Raw genomic sequence first — 21068 nt, 5'->3', positions numbered from 1 at the left:
GCCAGAGATCCTTGCTGTTAATATTTTGAGGGCCATCTTTCCAGACATCTCCATGTGAAAAGAAGACATGTCATTGCATGCTGTATCACTGGTTTGTATAAAATTAAATGTAAAATTAACAGAACACACATGCCCTTTTGTCATGTTAAATATTACCCCAAATGCATAGAGAAACCACCAATTGATGGATTTAATATTTAGCTCATCCTCACTATGTCTCTTTTCCGGGAATGTGTTCATCAGACTTTGATGTTTCTCGAGGGTAGATAATATGTCTTATTGGTACAGAAGCTCTGTGTGACTGCCAACCTGGACATGGCACCTCCTAAAATCTAGCATGTCTGTAGCTGCAGCCAGAGCTGAGTAGATTCAGCCTCATCTTTGATGTCCCAGGATGTGGAACAGTATCAGCCAACTATTTTCATAGCATGAGGCAGACTGGGTAGGGAAAAGATGGGGTTATTAGATGGGTGAATGTCTTCCATGTCTAGTACCCAGCGTCTGGGATATACACTGGACATAAAGGTCCTTCTTGTTGACCACAGTGAGGTCATTCCCTTTGCAGAAGACATTTTCCTTTAAGGCCACAGCAAAAATCCCTATTCTCATGGCTAAAGGCCTGCCCCAAGGTTTCTGACATTGTGACCCCTGGATTTTACTCTGTTTGCTTTGATTCTTTCAAGTTCTGTTTTGGAAGCATCTAGATAAAGTACAGTCAGTAAGAATCCAAAATTGGGGATTACGAGGCATGTTTCCTGTTCAGTGTACAAATTAGTACATAAACATCATCAGAGAGCCTTTACCAATTATTGCATATGCAGACACTATTTTTGTTTATAGGATTTTGGCATCTAAAATGAGCATTACCACTTAGGGTAGGTATATGTGATGGCCAAGCAATAGACTGATGCATTAAACTATGATAATTTATACAGACCAAATAGGACTCTTGTCACAGAAGTCAGAGTTAAATGTATTTTTTTAAAACATGGCCATCCCTTTAGAAACTACTGCAGCGTCACAGATTTATTCTTGTTTGGGTTCTGGGCTCCAGGTCATTTGATCCTGAACCTAGGTCCAGAGTCTCCATTGAACCCATGTGGCTTCTCTGGCTTTGGTGCCTGACCCATCTCTCCACAGATGGTGTTTTGGTTTCTTGCCAACAAGGATTGATGCCCAAAGGCCCAGAAAGAGTTCAGACACTTTGGGTGAATAGGGCATCATGTATTATGTACACAATGGGTTAGGAAAGTCATTTTTCTAACGGTTTTATTCAACTGACTAAAAAGCATTTCTAGGGACACACACAATGAAAAAATATGTGTACTTTCTGAACAGTACTTATGCAGATAACTTGCAAAATTAGAAAGATTCCTTCCATAGATGATCCTTAAATCTCTCATCATATGGAACTTCTTGTGAATCACCCATCTATCTGATTAAAGAGTGAAAACATGTCACTATTATGGTTCATATAATTGTCTTTTAATGTCTGCCTCTCCTAGTTACTCATGGTCGTATCCATTGTACTGGAAAGAAACCCTGAGCTAGAATTTCAAGACAAAGTAGATCTAGACAGACTGGTCAAAGAAGCATTTAATGAATTTCAAAAAGATCAGAGTCAGCCAAAGGAAATTGAAAAACAAGTAAGTAAACAACATTTTTTTGTGTAGAATTTTTTTCATTGTCTCAATTCTTTACAATATCCCTAATTGCTTTTCATTTATTCTATAAAACAGATTCACAGAGTGCAAAATAGAATACTTGAGGGGCAGTCTGCCTTATTTGAGGAATTAATGCTACTTTTTAGTTAATTACTAGTCAATTCAGATGTGAAGTTGTGACAAAAAAGAAATCTAGAAAGACATAAATTTCCTTTTTATGGTTAGCAGTGAAAGTGTTTTATCAGGGAGGAGGCATAGACTCCAGAAGGCTATAAAATTAAATTCTGGGGACAGTGAGAATGCAGTGATAGGCTACATTGGTGCTGTGTACTGCCTAAGACAGGCCCTTGCGGGTTCTCTGTTTAATATTTTAAGTTCATCTGTAAAGAGGTTCTCTAAGTAAATACAAATTATCAACAAAGAAGAGAATACTAAAATGTCTGTCTTTGTTTTATATGCACCTCAGGAAAATGAATGAAAAGCTCAGGAATCTCATATTTTCCATGAGGAAATCTTTATATGAATTTATTTTTCCCCCTAGGCTGACACTGATTTTACCTGTCAACTCTTTACAAACAGAAGATCAAATGCCTTGCTTACTGTTTTTCTTTGTAGGATGACATGACTCCCTTTTACAACACTCCCCCCCTGGGAAAAAAAGGAACATGCAGCTATTTGACAAAGGCGGTGATGAATCTGCTGCTGGAAGGAGAAGTCAAGTCAAACAATGATGATCCATGTCTGATTAGCTAGTGGGGAAGGTGTAGGAAGCTCTATTGAGACACATGTTCTGAAGTGTGTGATGTTTTGTGTTCAAGCTTAAGGCAGCCATTAATGTACAAACTGAGCATGCTGGGGAGGTGATTGCCATACCCTTGGCAGGGTTATTGGACCTTTTGCATGACATAGCCAATCTTCTGGTAACAGTAAATGCTTTTAATCAAGCAGGGAAAAGTTCTCATGATCATGCTAACTACAATAGTAATCTTCACTGAATGATAAAAATAGTTTATGAATTGAAAATTTGCCACTGCATGTTTTATGATCAAATAGTTCATCAAAATGAATCTTTGCTCTTTGGACTGAATTCTTACCATACTGCCACTAAAATGAATTTGCCAACTAGTAATGCATACTGAACATCAAAAGATATTGAAAGAATGGTAAGCTTTACTTCATCATATTGTCATGCTAAAAGGTGTTAATATATATCACAAAAGCAAAGTCAGCCAGCTGATATTTTGGTTCTCAGAAACTGCATTATTAATAATATTTTAGTATACAGAGCTATTCTACAATTTTTACATTTTAAACATGACTGTGGTTTTGTATTTGCTAAATACAGGGATTGGACTAAAATAAAATAAATCTGTACCTTATCAAGCATTTTCTTTGAGCTCCTGCTAAAAACAGGACATGTGTATGATTCTTCAGAAATATGTTAAATTTAGGCTCGGCACGTTGGCTCACACCTGAAATCCTAGCACTTTGGGAAGCTGAGGCAGGTGGATCCCTTGAGGTCAGCAGTTCCAGACCAGCCTGGCCAACATGGTGAAAATCTTGTCTCTATTAAAAATACGAAAATTAGCCAGGTGGTGCATGCCTTTAATCCCAGCTACTGAGGAGGCTGAAGCACAGGAATTGCTTGAACCAGGAGATGGAGGTTGCAGTAAGCTGAAATTGTGCCACTGCACACCAGCCTGGGTGATAGAGAGAGACTCCATTTCAAACACAAACAAACAAAAAGAAATATGTGAAATTTAAGGACTGTTAATCTCATTTGTACTAATAAAAACAAAATTAAGAGTCATTAAATTTTATTTCTGAATTAATGAATATATCTGGACACATTCTTTTTTCCTAGGTTCACAAGATTGAGCTTAAAACTCCTGAGTGTTTTCATTTAATTGATTTGGAGGTGGAATGGAAGACAATCTCTGGTACCTATCATTATACACATTTAGTTGCCCAATTTACTTAAACTTTAATAAAAATATAAAGTAAACATTTAAATTTTATTTGTTTCTTTCCTAAACAGAAAAAAAAAAAATGTCCATGAGTTTGAGCCCTTGCCCCAAAGAAGAGTTGTTTTTCTGATAATCTTACTGGAGTTTTCACCTGAGAAGATACATTTGTCACATAAAAAGATGCAGCTAATTTATAGAATTTTCATTATTGAGTCAATTGATATCAAATGAATGGATGTGTGAGCACATGGAAAAATCTGCTGTCAGTCACATTTCTCATAACTTTGAGGTACAGTGCCTAGATCTTGAATCTAAGAAATTGTATGGATATTAGTTGGCAAAATTCATAAGAAATTGTATGGATATTAGTTGGTAAAATTGAGGTGAGTGAGTCACAGTTGGGCCCCAAAGAACAAAGGAGGAGGATATGACAAAGAGGATTATTAAACTGCTTGACTCAATATGTTAAGCGAGTTTATGAAAAGATAGTTGTGAAGGGTGAAGCTAATTTGTAAAACTTATGCTTGAAAAAACTTAAGCATGAAGCCCATGAAGAGGGAGTTGAGAACTGACACTTCATAACTGGGGAAACTGGAAATTAAAGAAAGAAAAAAAAAACCTTAAAATTTTTGTTTGCTGAAATTTGTAGGAAAGTAAATGGTGTTGTATTTTTAAGAATTTGTTTAAAAAATATGATTAGCTGAGCAAAGTTACCAGAAAACTGCCATCTTAGTTGAAATCAAACATTATTTGCTGTTTCCTGAATGAGTGATAGCTTCCAGCTTAAATGTTGCATATGCAAAATTCTGAAGTTTTCCTGTGCTACTGAAAGCATTCAGAATCTGTGACATGTATTGACTTTGTGCTTTGAGATTCAAAATTTATTGTTCTGAAAGTGATATTTAGAATCAGTAAATCTTGATGTTCACCTTTACAAAAGTCAATGCCTGTTTTCTAATTAGAAAAGCAAAAAATAATAAGAATTAGAACACAGAACTAACTCATATGAAATATAGAAGTCTCATTTGGTCTACAGAGCCCTAATGTTTTAACAGCTGCACTAGAGACCGACAGAAAATATTAGCACATTTATTTAGGCATGACAAGATTTAAATCTGATTTAAAGCCTCCTCTATCACAATGGCAGATTCACTGTGTAAGCTTATTGTACAAGCATCATCTGTTGGAAACCCCTGACTGAATATCAAATTCAGCAACATTTCCAGAGCATCATTTTAAGAATCAGGGTGTTTTCCAGATTTTCTGCCATTTTATTTAAGCCTGAAAACATCATATTTCAATTTTTAAAAATCAAAATGGAGAAAAAGAACCAATGACAAAAACCACTTGATTATCTCAATAGACACAGAAAAGGTCAACACCTCTTCATACTAAAAACTCTCAATAAACTAGGTATTGATGGAACATATTCAAAAAAAGAAGAGCCATTTATGACAAACCTACGGCCAATATCATACTGAATGGGCAAAAGCTGGAAGCATTTCTGTTGAAAACTGGCATTAGGCAAGGATGCCTTCTCTCACCACTCCTATTCAATGTAATATTGGAAGTTCTGGCCAGGGTAATTAGGCAAGAGAAAGAAATAAAGGGTATTCAGATAGGAAGAGAGGAAGTCAGACTGTGTCTGTTTGGAGATGACGTGATCCTATATCTAGAAAACCTCATCGTCATCTCAGCCCAAAAGCTTCTTAAGCTGATAAGCAACTTCAGCAATGTCTCAGGATACAAAATCAATGTGCAAAAATCACAAGCATTTTTATATGCCAAAAATAGACAAGCAGAGAGCCAAGTCATGAATGAACTCCCATTCACAATTGCTACAGAGAGAATAAAATACCTAGGAATACAGCTAACAAGGGAAGAGTGAAGGACCTCTTCAAGGAGAACTACAAACCACTGCTCAAGGAAATAAGAGAGGACATAAACAAATGGAAAAACAGTCCATGGATAGGAAGAATGCTCATGGATAGGAAGAATCAACATCGTGAAAACGGCCATAGTGTCCAAAGTAATTTATTGATTCAATGTTATTTCCATTAAAATATCATTGACATTCTTCATAGAATTAGAAAAAAAACTACTTTAAAATTCATATGGAACCATAAAAGAGCACAGATAGCCAAGACAATCCTAAGCAAAAATAACGAAACTGGAGGCATCACACTGCCTGACTTCAAACTATACAAAAAGTGTACAGTAAGCAAAACAGTATGGTACCGGTGAAAAAACAGACACATAGACCAATGGAACAGACTAGAGATCTCAGAAATAAGACTGCACATCTACAACCATCTGATCTTCAACAAACCTGATAAAAACAAGCAAAGGGGAAAGGATTCCCTATGTAATAAATGGTGCTGGGAAAACTGGCTAGACATATGCAGAAAACTGAAATTGGACCTTTTCCTTACACCTTACACAAAAATTAAGATGGATTAAAGACTTAAATGTAAAACCCAAAACTATAACAACTCTAGAAGAAAACCTAGACAATAGCATACAGGACATAAGCATGGGCAAAGATTTCAGGACGAAAACATCAGAAGCAATTACAACAAAAGCAAAAATTTACAAATGGGATCTAATTAAGCTGCTGCACAGCAAAAGAAACTATCAGAATGAAGAGACAACCAGAATAGGAGAAATATTTTGCAGTCTATCCATCTGACAAAGGTCTAATATCCAGAAACTACAAGGAACTTAAATTTACAAGAAAAAACAATCCCATTAAAGGAGGGCAAAGGACATAAACAGACACTTCTCAAAAGAAGACATTTATGTGGCCAAAAGCATATAAAAACAGTTCAACATCACTGATCATTAGAGAAATGCAAATCAAAACCACAATGAGATAACCATTTCATTGTGGCTACTGCCAGCCCACCAATCAGAATGATGATTTTATTAAAAAGTCAAGAAAAAACAGATGCTAGCAAGATTATCAAGAAAAGGGAACCCTTATATATTGTTGGTGGGAGTGTAAAGTAGTTCAACCATTGTGGAAGACAATGTGGTGATTGCTCAAAGACCTAGAACCAGAAATACCATTTGACCCAGCAGTCCCATTACTGGGTATATACCCAAAGGAATATAAATCATTCTACTATAAAGATACATGCATGTGTATATTCATTGCAGTACTATTCACAATACCAAAGACACGGAATCAACCCAAATGCCCATCAATGATTGACTGGATAAAGAAGATGTGGTATATATACATCACAGAATACTATGCAGCCATAAAAAGGAATGAAATCATGTCCTTTGCAGGAACATGGTTGGAGCTGGAAGCCATTATCCTCAGCAGACTAACACAGGAACAGAAAACCAAATCTGCAAGTTCTCACTTATAAGTGGGAGCTGAACAACGAGAACACATGAACACGGAGAGGGTAATACCACATAGCGGGGCCTGTTGTAGGGAGCGGGGAGGAGGGAGCATCAGGCTAAATAGCTGAGGCATGTGGTGCTTAACACCTAGGTGATGGGTCGATAGGTGCAGCAAATCACCATGGCACACATTTGCCTATGTAACAAGCCTGCACATCCTGCACTTGTATCCCAGAACTCAAATTATTAAAATAATCAGAATGTGGAATCATCTTGATGTCATCTTCAATATGTTATAAGCCTCTGGTGACTTATTAACACCAAATAACATTTACTGAACACTTGAATACATTTAGCTTTTCACCAAAACTGTTAAACAGTAAATTCAGGTCCAGGTATAGAGGCTCACGCCTGTAGTTCCAGCCACTCAGGAGGCTGAGGCAGGAGTATTGCTTGAGCCCAGGAGTTGGAGACTGTAGTGAGCTAGGATCACACCATTGCACTCTAACCTGGGTGAAAGAGCAAGACTCTGTCTCAAAAAAAAAAAAAAAAAAAAAAAGTAGATTCAGATGTGCTTTAAGCCTTTATGAGCATGCATATTAAATAGGTGGCACATGAAAGTGCATATTCACACTTCACAATGTGAAAACAGTTATAACAGCACAGAGAGACCACATCAAGGACAGGTTGGAAGTAGCATATAGTAGTATGCAGCTGTATAATAAAAGTCGCCCATTTCAGAAACTAAAAACATGAATGAAAAATGAGGCAGAATGGACCAGCAGAACCATACTGGCAGCATTCAAAGGAAATGGTTAGTACAGCCTCACACTATAAACTCCGAACAGCAGCAGACAAAAGACCTACTGGAATTGGAATCTGGCTCCTATACTCTGGCTTCCTAGAAGCTGTGCATGGGCAAGGACAAGGCTAGTAATCTGTGAAAAGCCAAATGCATTTGGAGGGAATCAAATGCCTGTTGAGTCAGCACCTAGGGGAGATATCAGGAAGTGTTTCTCCAAGGTGGAAGCTCCTTCCCAACCACTATACAATCACCCGGCATTATTCAGCAGGGCTGCTGCCAGCCCACACGCAGCCCGGTGTGTGAGTGAGTGGCACCTTTGTACAGAGAAAGGTCCTTTCTCTGAGCAGATGTGACCCCCACACCAGGACACATGGCTCAGAGTAAACTGGATTTCAGCCCCCAGCTGCATTCTCACTGGCTCCCTAGTGCAGTGCACTGTCCTCATGACTGTCTCAGTCCTGCTTGCCAAGGAAGGGAAAGCTGTCGGGAGTGGCATTCTCACGCTGTCTGGGAGGGAGGCAGTTGAGATGCAAGGCTCCCCAGAACTCACTGTCTCCAATGGCAGGTGTTCTGGGAGCCGGTCCTGACCTGGGTCTTGTTACCTGAGAGGGTGGGGCTTATGAGGCGTGGTGATTTGCGTTGACTGTCCCCCTTCTTGTTTTTTTCTGTAATGTTTAAAACTGGACAGAATTCACTCTGCCTAGTCGGGGGCATATCCTGTTTCTGAAGACGGCGTCTTCCGATGTGAGCTGTTCTGCCAAACCAGGTAAACTTTTTCACTTGTGACGGAAGTGCTTAACCTCAGGATAAATCCCACCTCCTTCACGCCTATCTTTCCAGAAGTTGTTTCCCCTCTCCTCCTAGCCAGGGAGGAAAAGTGGGGGAAACAGATGGCTTTGGGGCTTTCCTCCTCACGGGAGTGGGGAACTGAGGGCAAGGCTGTCCGTCAGCCCTTTTCCCCTCTGCCTGTTGGTTCCTGGGCTGGTACTTTTTCGCTTTGAGTTCTCTGTCTTCTAAGGACTGCATATTCCTGACTCGTGTCTTATTGTCTAAGAGGAAGGGACTCAGCTGGAAGCAGCTTGGAGAAGATCAAAGAGTTCAGATTGGGTGGGAGAGCTTCAAAGACCACCCACATTGTAACTGGGAATCCACAAGGCTGCTGTGCAGCCATGAGAAAGATGGGAAGAAACTGCTCATCAACTATTGACTTGTTTATTATAGAGACAGGGTCTCACCATGTTGCCCAGGCTGGTCTCTTATTCCTGGTCTCAGGTGATCTGCCACCTTAGCACCCCAAAGTGCTGGGATTAGGTGTGAACCACTGCCTCCAGCCTTATGCCTGTGAACAATGTGAAGAATACTATAGAAAAAGGACATGTAGAACCCACGCTGAAAGAAAATTTACTCTGGGAAATAGAACATCCTTCACATTTAACACCCTACATTTTAAAAGAATTTAGAGAGAAAAGTCTTTAATGAAAAAAGAAGTCAAAGACAAAACATTTCAATAAAGTAGAAAGGAAACTTAGAGCTAAGGAAATAAGTTTCATAAATTAGAAACAGCAAAGAACAAAATACACACAGCTAAAAATTGAGTTGCCAACACACAGAACCCTTGAGATAATTCAGTCAAGTGCTTATTGAGCATCATCTATATGCACCTGCTGCTGCTCTGGCATAGGGTTTAAAAAAAAAAAAAAGCATTGCTGGAGGCCAAGGCAGGCGGATCACTTGAGGTCGGGAGTTCGAGACCAGCCTGACCAACATGGAGAAACCCTGTCTCGACTAAAAATACAAAATTAGCCAGACGTGGTGGTGCGTGCCTATAATCCCAGCTACTCAAGAGGCCGAGGCAGGAGAATCGCTTGAACCTGGGAGGCGGAGGTTGCAGTGAGCCAAAATCGTGCCATTGCACTGCAGCCTGGGCGACAAGAGCAAAACTCTGTCTCAAAAAAAATAAATAAATAATAAAAAGGGCCAGGCGCAGTAGCGTGAGCCACTGTAATCCCAGCACTTTGCGAGGCTGAGGCGGGCAGATCACCTGAGGTCAGGAATTCAAGACCAACCTGACTAACCTGGAGAAACCCTGTCTCAACTAAAAATACAAAATTAGCTGGGCGTGGTGGTACATGCCTGAAATCCCAGCTACTTGGGAGGCTGAGGCAGGAGAATCGCTTGAACCTGGGAGGCGGAGGTTGCAGTGAGCCAAAATCGTGCCATTGCACTGCAGCCTGGGCAACAAGAGTGAAACTCCTCAAAAAAAAAAAAAAAAAAAAATCCCCTGTCCTTGTGGAGCTATGTTTTCATTGGGGGTGATGACAGGGGTGGCATGCCCTGATGAGAAATGCTGTGGAGAAAAATAAGGCAGGAAGAGGAGGAAAGAGTGACAAAGGTTATTAGGTTTCCTGGGGTGTGGGAAGGCCCCTGATTAGGGGATATTTGATTAGATGGAAACAAATTTAAGATGGGGAATAGACAGGATGATTCAACGTAAAAAAATTGGTAGGTAGAGAAGGCTACTATTGGCACAGAAAAAAAAAATTCAAATAAACGATTATATTTTTCCTAAAGAACTGAATCTGCAGATCAAGAGAACACATCACGTTTTAGAAAAATGTAATAGGAATGAGCAACATTGAAACATATCTTGGGAGAACTTACTTGGAGAAGTTTATGCCAAAAAAGTCATCTATCACTCAACTTCTCCGTATCAGTTCAATGTTGTACAGTGTGATCTGAGAGATCTTTTTTTCCCCAAGCAGTTATAAAAGCAAATGAAGAATTCCTAAATTATGCAAGGACTCAGGAATCATAACACCTGCACCTGCAAACTTCTCTTGAAAATAACATTTGATGAAATCCAGTCAACCAAGAGAATCAGTGTGGAGAGTATAGTAACAAAGAAGACACAAATAAGAACTAGTTATGGGCCGGGCACGGTGGCTTATGCCTGTAATCTCAGCATTTTGGGAGTCTGAGGCCAGGAGTGTGAGACCAGCCTGGACAACATGGCGAAACTACGTCTCTACAAAATAAATATTTAAAAATTAGCTGGGTGTGGTGGTGCATCTCTGTAGTTCCAGCTACTAGGGAGGCTGAGGCAAGAGGATTGCCTGAGCCCGAGAGTTCAAGGCTGTAGTGAGCTGTGATAGCACCACTACCCTCCAGCCTGGGCCACAGAGTGAGACACTGTCTCAAAAAACAAACAAACAAAAACCCAACTTTGAACTATGACTCCGTTAAAATTTAAACTTAATAATGAGATTTAACAGCAAAGAATGTAAGAATGAAAGAGAAGCTTCACAATTTAAAAAAAATGTAACTAATGGGCTGGGACAAAAATCCTACGGCTTGTTGACAACTCAGTAGGGACTGAGTGGCCAGTGTAAGCGAGCTAATTTCCTTGTCTTTCACAGCAAGAAGTTACTAATCACTTTATTTTTTGAAGTTAATCAAGATATTAAAAGTTTTTAAAGTTTGTCCTTTAAAATACAAAAGTGGCCAGGTGGAGTGTTACGTGCCTGTACTCCTAACTACTTGGGAGGCAGAGGTGGGAGAATCACTTGAGCCCAGGAGTCCAAGGCCAGTCTGGGCAACATAGTAAGACTCTGCCTCTAAAAAAATTTTTTTTTAATTTTTAAGTAATTTTAAATTACCAGAAGGGTGGCAGGGTTAAGGGTGCATCAGAAAATTGACCAAATAGCTCAAGATTAAAAAAAGAGAGAGAAATGACAGTCTCCAGATCCAATATAACTGGAATTCTCCACTTTAATATCAGACAGCATTGAATTAAAGGGAAAAAAGTGTGCATCTGTAACAAGAATGTAAGTGGCCTAAATCTCTATGCAACACAAAACAAAACAGCATTCTGGCAGAAACTGCTAGCTGTTCACCAAAACCTATTCTCTTTTTACATGACCCAGAATTATAGATGAGCATATGGCTGTTCAGATACACCCTGCATTTGCTTGGGATTTCAATGGAATGTGAGCAGAGGTGAGTGCCACCCCAGGCCTGGCCCATAAACCTCCCTGCTTGCCCTTTGTGTTCCTCCCCTTCCCCATAGGTTGGAATGACAATGACCAAGGTGATGGCATTGAAGATGGCCACATGACTTCAGCCCAACTTCCTAACTGTGAAGTGTCTCTGTTTTCTCCACACCCACTCTGCCTACAAAGTCAGCTCTCATTGACAATTGATCCAGGGTTTTAACAGAAGGCAGAAAACTTATCCCAGTTATCTGGATGGAAAGAATTCAAACAATTGTTTCATTAGATCTAAAATAGGAAACAGAAAGCATAACTGTCATATTTATTTGGGAGTAGGGAGGCAAGGGTCTATGTGTTCTAACAGTCACATTATAAGTTTCAAAATACAGGAAGTGGGCAGGTATAGTGGCTTGAGCTTGTAGTTTCAGCAACTAGGGAAGTTGAGGCAGGAGGATCACTTGAGCCCAGGAGTTTGAGGGGGCAGTGAGCCATGATTGCACCACTGCACTCTAGCTTGAGTAACAGAGAGAGACCCTGTCTCTTAAATTAACTAATTAATTAAATATATATGTATACACACACACACACACACACACACACAAACACACACATACACACACACATAAAAGGACCTGCAAATTCAAAGAGAAACAAAAACATAATCAGAGAGACCTTAACACCTATGACAAATAAAATCCATGAATGTAAATGGTGATATAGAGGATGGGAATAATATGTAATTAGTAATTATTGTTGCATATTAATATAAAAATATTTAATTCCATATCCAAACAAAAATTCCATTTAATTTCATATTCAAACAGACCATACCTTCTACTGTCCCTGAGATATTTCTTGAAACTGATCATATCTTGGGTGCCAGAGAAAGCCTCCATGCATTTCAAAATTAGAAATAGTACAGATTGCATTCTCTTATGTCAAACAAAAGAAAAAAAATCTACAGTTTAATAATCAAAATAGAAAAAAAAACAAAACCCAACATTTTAGAAATTTTGAAATTCCTTTCTAAGTTGAAACCAAAATTAAAATTTTAGAATATCTAGACTATGATCGAATTTCTATATATAAGATGGCTAAAACCATATTCAGAGAAAAAATTCACAGCTTTAAATGTAGTACTAAGTAAGACAGAATGGAAATAAATTGACTGAATGTTAATTTTAAAAAAACTTTAAAAATTATGACAAAATAAACATAAGCACAAGAATGAAAATGATAAATGAAACAGAAATTAAGCAATTTAAGAACAGGAAAATAGAATAAATCCAAGATCTGGATTCCCTCAGCTTTATTAAGGCATAATTGACAAAATTATATCTATTTATGATGTACAATGTGAATGTTGATACATGTACATGTTGTGAAATGAATCAAGCTAATTAACATACCCATCACCTCACATTTTTTTGAATGGTGAAAATATTTAAGATCTATTCCTTTAGTAATTTTCAAGTAGACATCATTGTTAAGAATTTAGTCCCCATAAACTGTTTTTTGAAGAAACTGTCAGATAGCTACACCTCCAGTCGGCCTAATTGAGTAATGATGGAGACTAATAATAGCTTACATTCATTGAGCACCTAATATACTAGGCACTGGGCTTAGTGCCTTATGAATATTAGCTCTACTTTATGAGGTAAGAACTATCATTCTCATTTTGCATATGAGAAAACTGAGGTGGGGGTTTAAGCATTTTGCCCAAGGTCTCACAAATAGTAAATAACTCAAAAGTTAGATTCCAAGTCACAAAATTAGAACTCAAAAGAGAAAGTCATCATAGATGTAGAAGACATTTTTAATTTTAAATTAAAATGATACATAGCAACATTAGAAAATTCTCAAACTTGTAACATGACTGCTTCAAAGGTGCTTCATGAAGAAACAGGCTTATCTGTTTTCCCAGAGCTGAGAAACCTGGGTTAGGGCTGTGGGGACCCACTGTCACCAGGCCTGTGCCCCCTTTTACAATAGCCTGGGCTCCTCTGTGACGGGTACAGTATCTTATGGATAGCAGAATGGGAGCAATGGGGAGCAGCTTCCCTAAACAAGGGGGCCGGCAACCTTGCAGATGTGAGAGGTGTATTTATTCTGAAACCTGACTTACTTCTTTCTTGAAAACAGATTACTTGAGGCATATCGGACACTAAAAGCGAGCCCCAGTTGCATCTTGTGGAAAGCACTGAGAGATACCAAATATACACGGACGTTTCCAGCTTGAGTATATTTCATTCCCTTTGAGATCCCACAATAAAATGAAAGTGAAGAAACTCAATAACATCAGTCAAGTGCCCGCCCTACCATAGTGGAGGAGAAACACAATGCGAGGTAAATAATTAACGGTCCCATCTTATGCAATCAGTACAGTGAACTAAAGGGGCAGGTTTAAGTGGCAATTTTGGTTCAAACGCCAGCTGAGCCACCAGTAAAGACGATGGGTTCAGAGGGGTTGGCATCATTTAGAGAAGGGTTTGTTCTCTGAGCCTGCAAGTGAGGGCTGTAATCAGAAACCTTTCATGCAACATGTGTTTCTGGTTCTTCAAATTCAATTGTTTTTTGATAGAGACATTGCAAATTATGAAAGCACAACTCATGATCTAGAAGTTTTGCAGCACAATCGTTTCCCTTCTGGACAACTTCCTGCAAGACTCTGGTTGAAAAACAGCAGGATAAATCCAGGCAGAAAAGAGATGCTTTGAATCTGACTTTTTCCAGCAACTTCCTTTTCCAAGTCATAAAAAAAAAGGTGAAATGATTCTCCAGCCATTGAAATCATTAATCTGCTCTCAATTAATGAGATTCTGTTTAATTTTAAGATTTCTTTCTGGTTTTGCTTGTGTGTGTGTGTGTGTGTGTGTGTGTGTGTGTGTGTGTGTGTGTATTGACCTACGTGAAAGGACAAAGTGTATTCACATTTTTAGTATTCACAATTTCTTGACTCATAAGTTTATACCAGATTAGAGGTTCATGATCACCAGTTTCATCCTGGTGATCAACATTAATTAACATTCACTTGCAAGTTGCGATGTCCAGGTCTCCAGTGGGAAAGGACAGACACTGAGTCCGAGAATACGGATTCAGGCCCCACATCTCCCATTTTCTGGATATGGTTGACCATTTGGCAAATCACTGATGCTCTTTGAGCCTCAGTCTCCTTATCCTTTAAGTGAGTGAATTGGGCTGGATTTTTGCAAAGTTCCCCTCCAACTCTACTTTTTTATCAGTTTGTCTTCCCTTTCTGTAACTGTATCCCCTTTCCTTTAAGTGTTTCACTCCCCTGTGTCTGTCTTTCAAAGAGCTTCTCATTCTCTTGCCTTAAATTCCACCTCTACACTGATAACTCCTACACACACACAGCTGTGTAGATGCATACATATGGATACAATAGATATGGATCCTGTATTGCTATTTAACCACCGGAAACTTCCACTTATCTGCCCTACCATTTTTCATCAAACCTCTCATCCAAATTTTGTAGGACTTGCTATTCCCTCCCAACATAGACTGTTCTCCGTTCTGGATTCAAGGTCTCTTCTCTATGGCTTCTCCATTATCCCAGAACCTGCAGTCATATTTATATCTTTCTTCATCAATTGCCAAGTCCTACTGTCTTTGGAATCTGACCTCTTTTTTCTGCTCCCACTGCCAGGACCTGGTAGCCTTGTTTCTCAGTAACTGACCACTTGATACCTGGTTCGAACCAGGAGAAAGTTCCCCAGCAGGGAATAGAGATGCCCTCCTGTCTCACTTTTTGCCATTGAAAGCCACAAATGGGATAAAGAGAGAATGTGGTTTAGGACTCAGCTTTTAGTTCCAGGGAATGGATGCCTGTGGCACCAGGAGAAAACTGAAAAGCCAGGGAGCCAGACGCGTTCCATGGGACCCCTCCCAGAGCCCGGTAACCAACTGCTTGGAACACCCGCAGTGTTGGTCAGACCCTGCCTAGAGCCTGGCCAACCACTTCCCGGGACACCTGTCCCAGTGTCTGTCGGACCTTGTCCAGAGCCTGGCCACCCATTGCCTGGGACACCCACCCCAGTGTCCACAGGACCCTGCTCAGAGCCCAGCCATCCACTGCCCAGGACACTTGCCCCAGTGTCCGTCAGGAGTTTTGGCCCCATCTTTGCTAAATTCTTTTCGTGATTGATTTCATTGAGCCCTGACACCTTTTCTGTGAGGAAGGGACTGTTGCTGCTTCTGTTTGAGAAATGACAAGGCTGAGAAGCTGTGAGATTAAAGAGGCCTTGCCAGGCCAGCGTGGCAGGACGAGGGTTGGAGCCAAGGTCTGCAGGATTCCAGATCTGAGCTCTCAACTCCCTACACTAATCTGCTCACCTTTTTAACCAGCTCCCTTTGGTTTATGTTTTAACTTCTATATTCTTTTCTTTAATGACAATTGTGAGACAAGATAGCAAACATAAAAAGCCATGTTTGCTCATTTCTGCTTGAGCCCCTCATTGTGATGCAGCCCTCCAGATCAACGCCTTGAGGACAAAGCAGGACAGAGCCCTTGGCTACCCACGTCTCTCCCTGAGTCACTACATCCTTGAAAAGATAAATGACCTGAGCCCCTGCCTTTGCCTAAACATCAGACAGCGTAGGAGAGGGTTAGTGATTATGCTGCTATGATCTCTTACCCAAAGATACTTTAGTCATCTAGAGCCAGATGTACTCTCACATCCAAATTTTGACATGATTTTGCACATACTCAACCCCCGACATCTGCATATAAGCTGTGGGCTGAAACTGCTTTGGAGCAATCTGACCTGTCTGCTCCCAGCCCCTAGGTCTGTCTATTGTCCTCATGAAGACTTCTGAATACAAATAACTTGAATTCTTTAAAAGCTTGATTTTTGTCTTTAGTCGACAACAACAATACCTAAGAAAAAGCAAGTCTGAAATAGTGTCCTCAGTGGAGGGAGAGTCCCCCTGTTTTTCTTTCTTTTTTTTTTTGTTGGGGGGACGAGGGAGACAGAATCTCACTCTGTTTCCCAGGATGGAGTGCAGTGGTGCAATCTCAGCTCACTGCAACCTCTGCCTCCCAGGTCGGAGTGATTCTCGTGCCTCAGCCTCCCAAGTAGCTTGAAGGAACTCATGATCAAATGGTGGGACTGCTCACATTGATACTGTCAGGAATGAATGTCCTGCTTCCCTTTTTCTCCCATATTCTGAATATCTCTGCAGGTTCCTTTGTTCCTGGGTTCCTCCATTGGCAGGGGATGAGCAGGGCAATTTCTGTCGCTAAGGGGTTCTATCCTGCTGCTAAATACTATGCCTTCTGCCCATCCATTTGTAGAACTCAAGTCTTGCTATGTGTTCCCTACATGAGGGAGCTGCCCACTAGAAGAGCTGTCATTAACAATTAAGTCAGGGTTCTGTCAGGAAAACCTTCTATCCACTGGACTCATCTCACTCATAAACCTTCCATGGCTCCCTATTGTCTGCCTCTATGAGTCAGTCCCAGCTATTCACAGTCTTTAAAACAAACACACAGATTGGGGGTGAGTCCCCTTGTCTGAAATGTACTTCTCCTTCTGTCTTATTCAATCCTTCCTTTCTTGTTTCCTCTTGTCTTCCAGAACTCTAGAGGTTCTAGTGGGTTTTATCTTTGAATGCCCAGGGATTCCATGTAATTCCATTCAATTATAGACCACAGAGGATTCCCTGGTGAATTAATAATTTCAGAAGGTTGCTGCTTTCTTTATCTGAAGTAGAAACTTCTGAGGCCCAGCATTCAATAAAGGCTAAATGGGTTGAGTGTCTTCACCCAGTGCCCACTACAGAGCTAAACATGTTGTAGAGGCTAAATAAATGCTTGCTAATTGATAAAAAGAGAGAGAGAGAGAGAGAGAGAGAGAGAGAGAGAGAGAGAGACTGGACAGTAACTCTGTATTATGAATGTGGATTTGCCCAAAGGAAGATAGAATTATCTGATTGTCTGAAAATAGGGAAGGGTCTAAAAGATTTTTAGTATTTTTATATCTGAGTGTGCAATCAGAATTAGAGCAATTCAGTAAACCTGTGCATGTTTATCTCATCCGAAAAATGGAAGGTTAAAAAAATTATAAGCCTGGCGTTTATGTGCACAGCTGATGAATGACTTTAGTAATTTGTAAGCAAAAAGCTTAGAATTCCAACTGTTCTTTGTAAAAATAGCTTGAGTCACATTCGGAAGCTGGAAAGTTTTATGCAAATTAATAATACAGGTGATTTTTCAACTTCTGTTGAACGGGTAAGTAAATAACCTGAACTAGCAGAATCAGCAGTTAGCTAAGTGGTTCTCTCAAATGCATCAAGGACTGTGCCATTAATTTTCTCCGCTGTGGAGGTGGAGGATGATCCCAGCATAATTCCTTCTTCCTTTGGCTTGGCCCCTTATATCCTTGATAGAGTTTAGTCTCAGCTCTTTGATTAAATACCTTGTCCCATGAAAGTTTCCTGGGATTTTTTCAACTAAAACTAAAATTCTAAGTCCTTACTGATGGAACAAAATCTTTCTCTTGGCCAAGGGAACCCCAGAAAAAAACTTAAAAATTGAGTTCCTGGGCCTGTCATGGTGGTTTATGCCTGTAATTCCAGCACTTTGGGAGGCCAAGGAGGACAGATCACCTGAGGTCAGGAGTTTAAGACTAGCCTGGCCAACATGGTGAAACTCCGTCTCTATTTTTAGTCTCTATTAAAAATATAAAAACTAGCTGGGTGGTGTGTGTCTGTAATCCCAGCTACTTGGGAGGCTGAGGCAGGAAAATCACTTAAACAATAATAATAGACCAGGTGTGGTGGCTCATGCCTGTAATCCCAGCATTTTGGGAGGCCAAGGCAAGCAGACCACCTGAGCTCAGGAGTTCAACACCAGCCTGGCCAACATGGTGAAACCCCATTTCTACTTAAAATACAAAAATTAGCTGGGCATGGTGGCACATGCCTGTAATCCCAGCTACTTAGGAGGCTGAGGCAAGATAATTGCTTGAACCCAGGAGGCAGAGTTATATGAGCAGAGATCTCACCATTGCACTCCAGCCTGGGTGACAAGAGTGAAACTCAGTCTCAAAATAATAACAGGGCTTATTCATTCTCTCTAACTATATTTTTGTACCAATCAAGTGAATTATTAACATTGGGAGGATTATTAACATCGGGAGATTCATGTGTGGGAGCGCTGAGGTCAGCCCAAGGCCCATGTGGTCATTCTTCTTCACCCCAACATGGACATAGTAAAGTCAGGCTCCCACATGTACAACAATGCAATGTCTGTTAAAAGATTCAAAAATGGTCTCACTCTGTCACCCAGGCTGCAGTGCAATGGCACGATCATGGCTCACTGCAGCTTTGACTTCCTGGGCTCAGGTCATCCTCCTGCCTCAACCACCCCAGTAGCTGGGACTACAGGTGCACACTATTATCTCACATACTCCATAAATATATATACCTACTATGTACCCACAATAACTTTTTTTAAAAAGAAAAATGCAGAAATAAGCATTCCAAGATAATAGTTATAATAATTCACAACATTAGTTCTCTGTTCAAGGACCCTTCACAGGCGTCATTCCCTGTGTCCTCACAACTACTGGGTTTCTGCTCTGGGGCCAGGTGGTTCCCTTCCTCCTGAACCTGTGGTCCAATGCCCAGCTCAGTCCTCACCCCTGCCTGACCATGGTGAAGCTGCACAGAAGGCTAATGCACTTGACTTCTGTGGCCAGTGCGTATAGTAGTATGCACCATATGGAAGTGATGTGGAGCAGTCCCCCTCACAGCTCAGGCTTGAGGCTTCATGAATCCCGTGAACCAGAAGTAGGGCAGGGAGTCTGGTGGCAGCCACTCTCTTCTGTTGCCACAATCCCTTTCAAGGCCGGTCTTACTGCACTTGAAGAAATGATGTCCTGGGATGACATTACCTCTCTGGAGGGATGTGATACTTCTGACACGCCATGGGGTGTGGGCACTTATTTCTATCCTGAGGAGGTGAAGGATAGAGGATCTGAACTCTGAGGAGCATGGGACATCGAGAAAGGGTATTTTGATGTGTTAAGTATAAATTGAAGTCTCAGCTGTGCGAGGCAGGAGGTAGATATAGGTTCTCTATCCATGAGGTTCCTGGATGCCTCTAATGATGTCTTGTTGCCAAAACGTGTTTAATGCGAGAGAGAGGGAGTTGTGTTTTGTGAGGGGCAAGGAGAAGACTTTTCATCCCACTCCAGCCGCATGGCAAGTAGGTGAGTAGTAAATGATGTCCAGTGGGGCTTCTGGAGAATATCCCTGCCTCCAGCACGGCCTGGGTTCATTGCTGGTTGTAGTGAAACCAAAGTCTGTTGCTTTAGGACCCACCAGGTAGAAGCAGGTTTCCCTTCCAACTAACGCCAGCCCCTATGGCTGTGCTGGGGTTTCAGCTCCACTCTCCCATCTCAAGCACCTTACCCAACAGTCATCTTTCTTTCCCGCTCTTCACTGGATCCTTTCTATTAGCATTATGGTTTGCTTATATAACCCCCATCTTAAAATAACCCTTCCTCCCTCACTCCACATGGCCCTCCGTCTCGGTCATCTTTCTCCTCCCATGTGAAGCCACATTTCTCAGAAGAGTTGTCTGTTTATGTTCTCTCCATTCTTCCACCAAATGCTCTGTCACTGAAATGACTCTTGCTAAGGGCATCAATAATTTTCATGTCCCCAAGTTCAAAGGACATTCTCTTAGCCTTCATCTCTCAGCATCTTTTAAACAAAGCCTCTCCCCACTTAAAATACCAACTCCCCTTGGCTCCAGGTCGCTGCATGCTCTTGGTTGACCTCCTCCTCCCGGCAGCTCTTCCTCAGCCTCTTTACCAGGATAACTTCTTCTATTTACTATTGAAATGTTGGTGCTTCCCTTGGCTTGGCCCGAGGCCCCTTCTCTGCTGTGTCATCTCTCCCTGGGTGGCCTCAACATGCAGGACATCAATAGTCAATTAGCAACAATGACTCCTACATTTATTTCTTCAGCTCAGATCTCACCTCTGACCTCAGAGTCATATTCAACTACCTACCTGAAAGCTTAGTCAATATCCAATGTTGAACCTGTAACCACACCAGACCAATCTGGCTTGGCTTTTCATAACAAAGTTGTTTTTCATTTGCCATGGATCTCCAGGTTAAGGTCATATAACCTGAGCATGCCCAGATGAACCAAGTGTGCAGCCAAAGGGGGAACCTAAGTGCTTGGGTGAAGGAGTGGGGACTGAATTAAGAAGCGGATACCACCAAGCAGGACCTTGGATTCAATCAGATCGTACTC

The 21068-nt window shown here is 40.8% G+C and overlaps 1 protein-coding gene across 7 annotated transcripts in view; it reads left to right on the top strand.

Moving 5' to 3' along the window:
* The window catches only part of PHKB (phosphorylase kinase regulatory subunit beta), a 240968-nt gene extending 237291 nt beyond the window's left edge, over positions 1-3677 (top strand). For all 7 annotated transcript variants that reach the window (XM_010347818.3, XM_003937248.4, XM_010347819.3 and 4 more), the window contains 2 exons: positions 1506-1646; positions 2280-3677. In XM_010347818.3, coding sequence (XP_010346120.1) covers positions 1506-1646; positions 2280-2417 — 279 coding nt within the window. In that variant the 3' untranslated portion in view covers positions 2418-3677. The remainder of the gene's footprint in view (positions 1-1505; positions 1647-2279) is intronic.
* The last annotated feature ends 17391 nt before the right edge of the window (positions 3678-21068 follow it).

Source organism: Saimiri boliviensis, chromosome 1 (assembly GCF_048565385.1).
Source record: "Saimiri boliviensis isolate mSaiBol1 chromosome 1, mSaiBol1.pri, whole genome shotgun sequence".
Classification (NCBI taxonomy): Eukaryota; Metazoa; Chordata; class Mammalia; order Primates; family Cebidae; genus Saimiri; species Saimiri boliviensis.
This window is presented reverse-complemented; position numbering and strand designations above follow the sequence as displayed.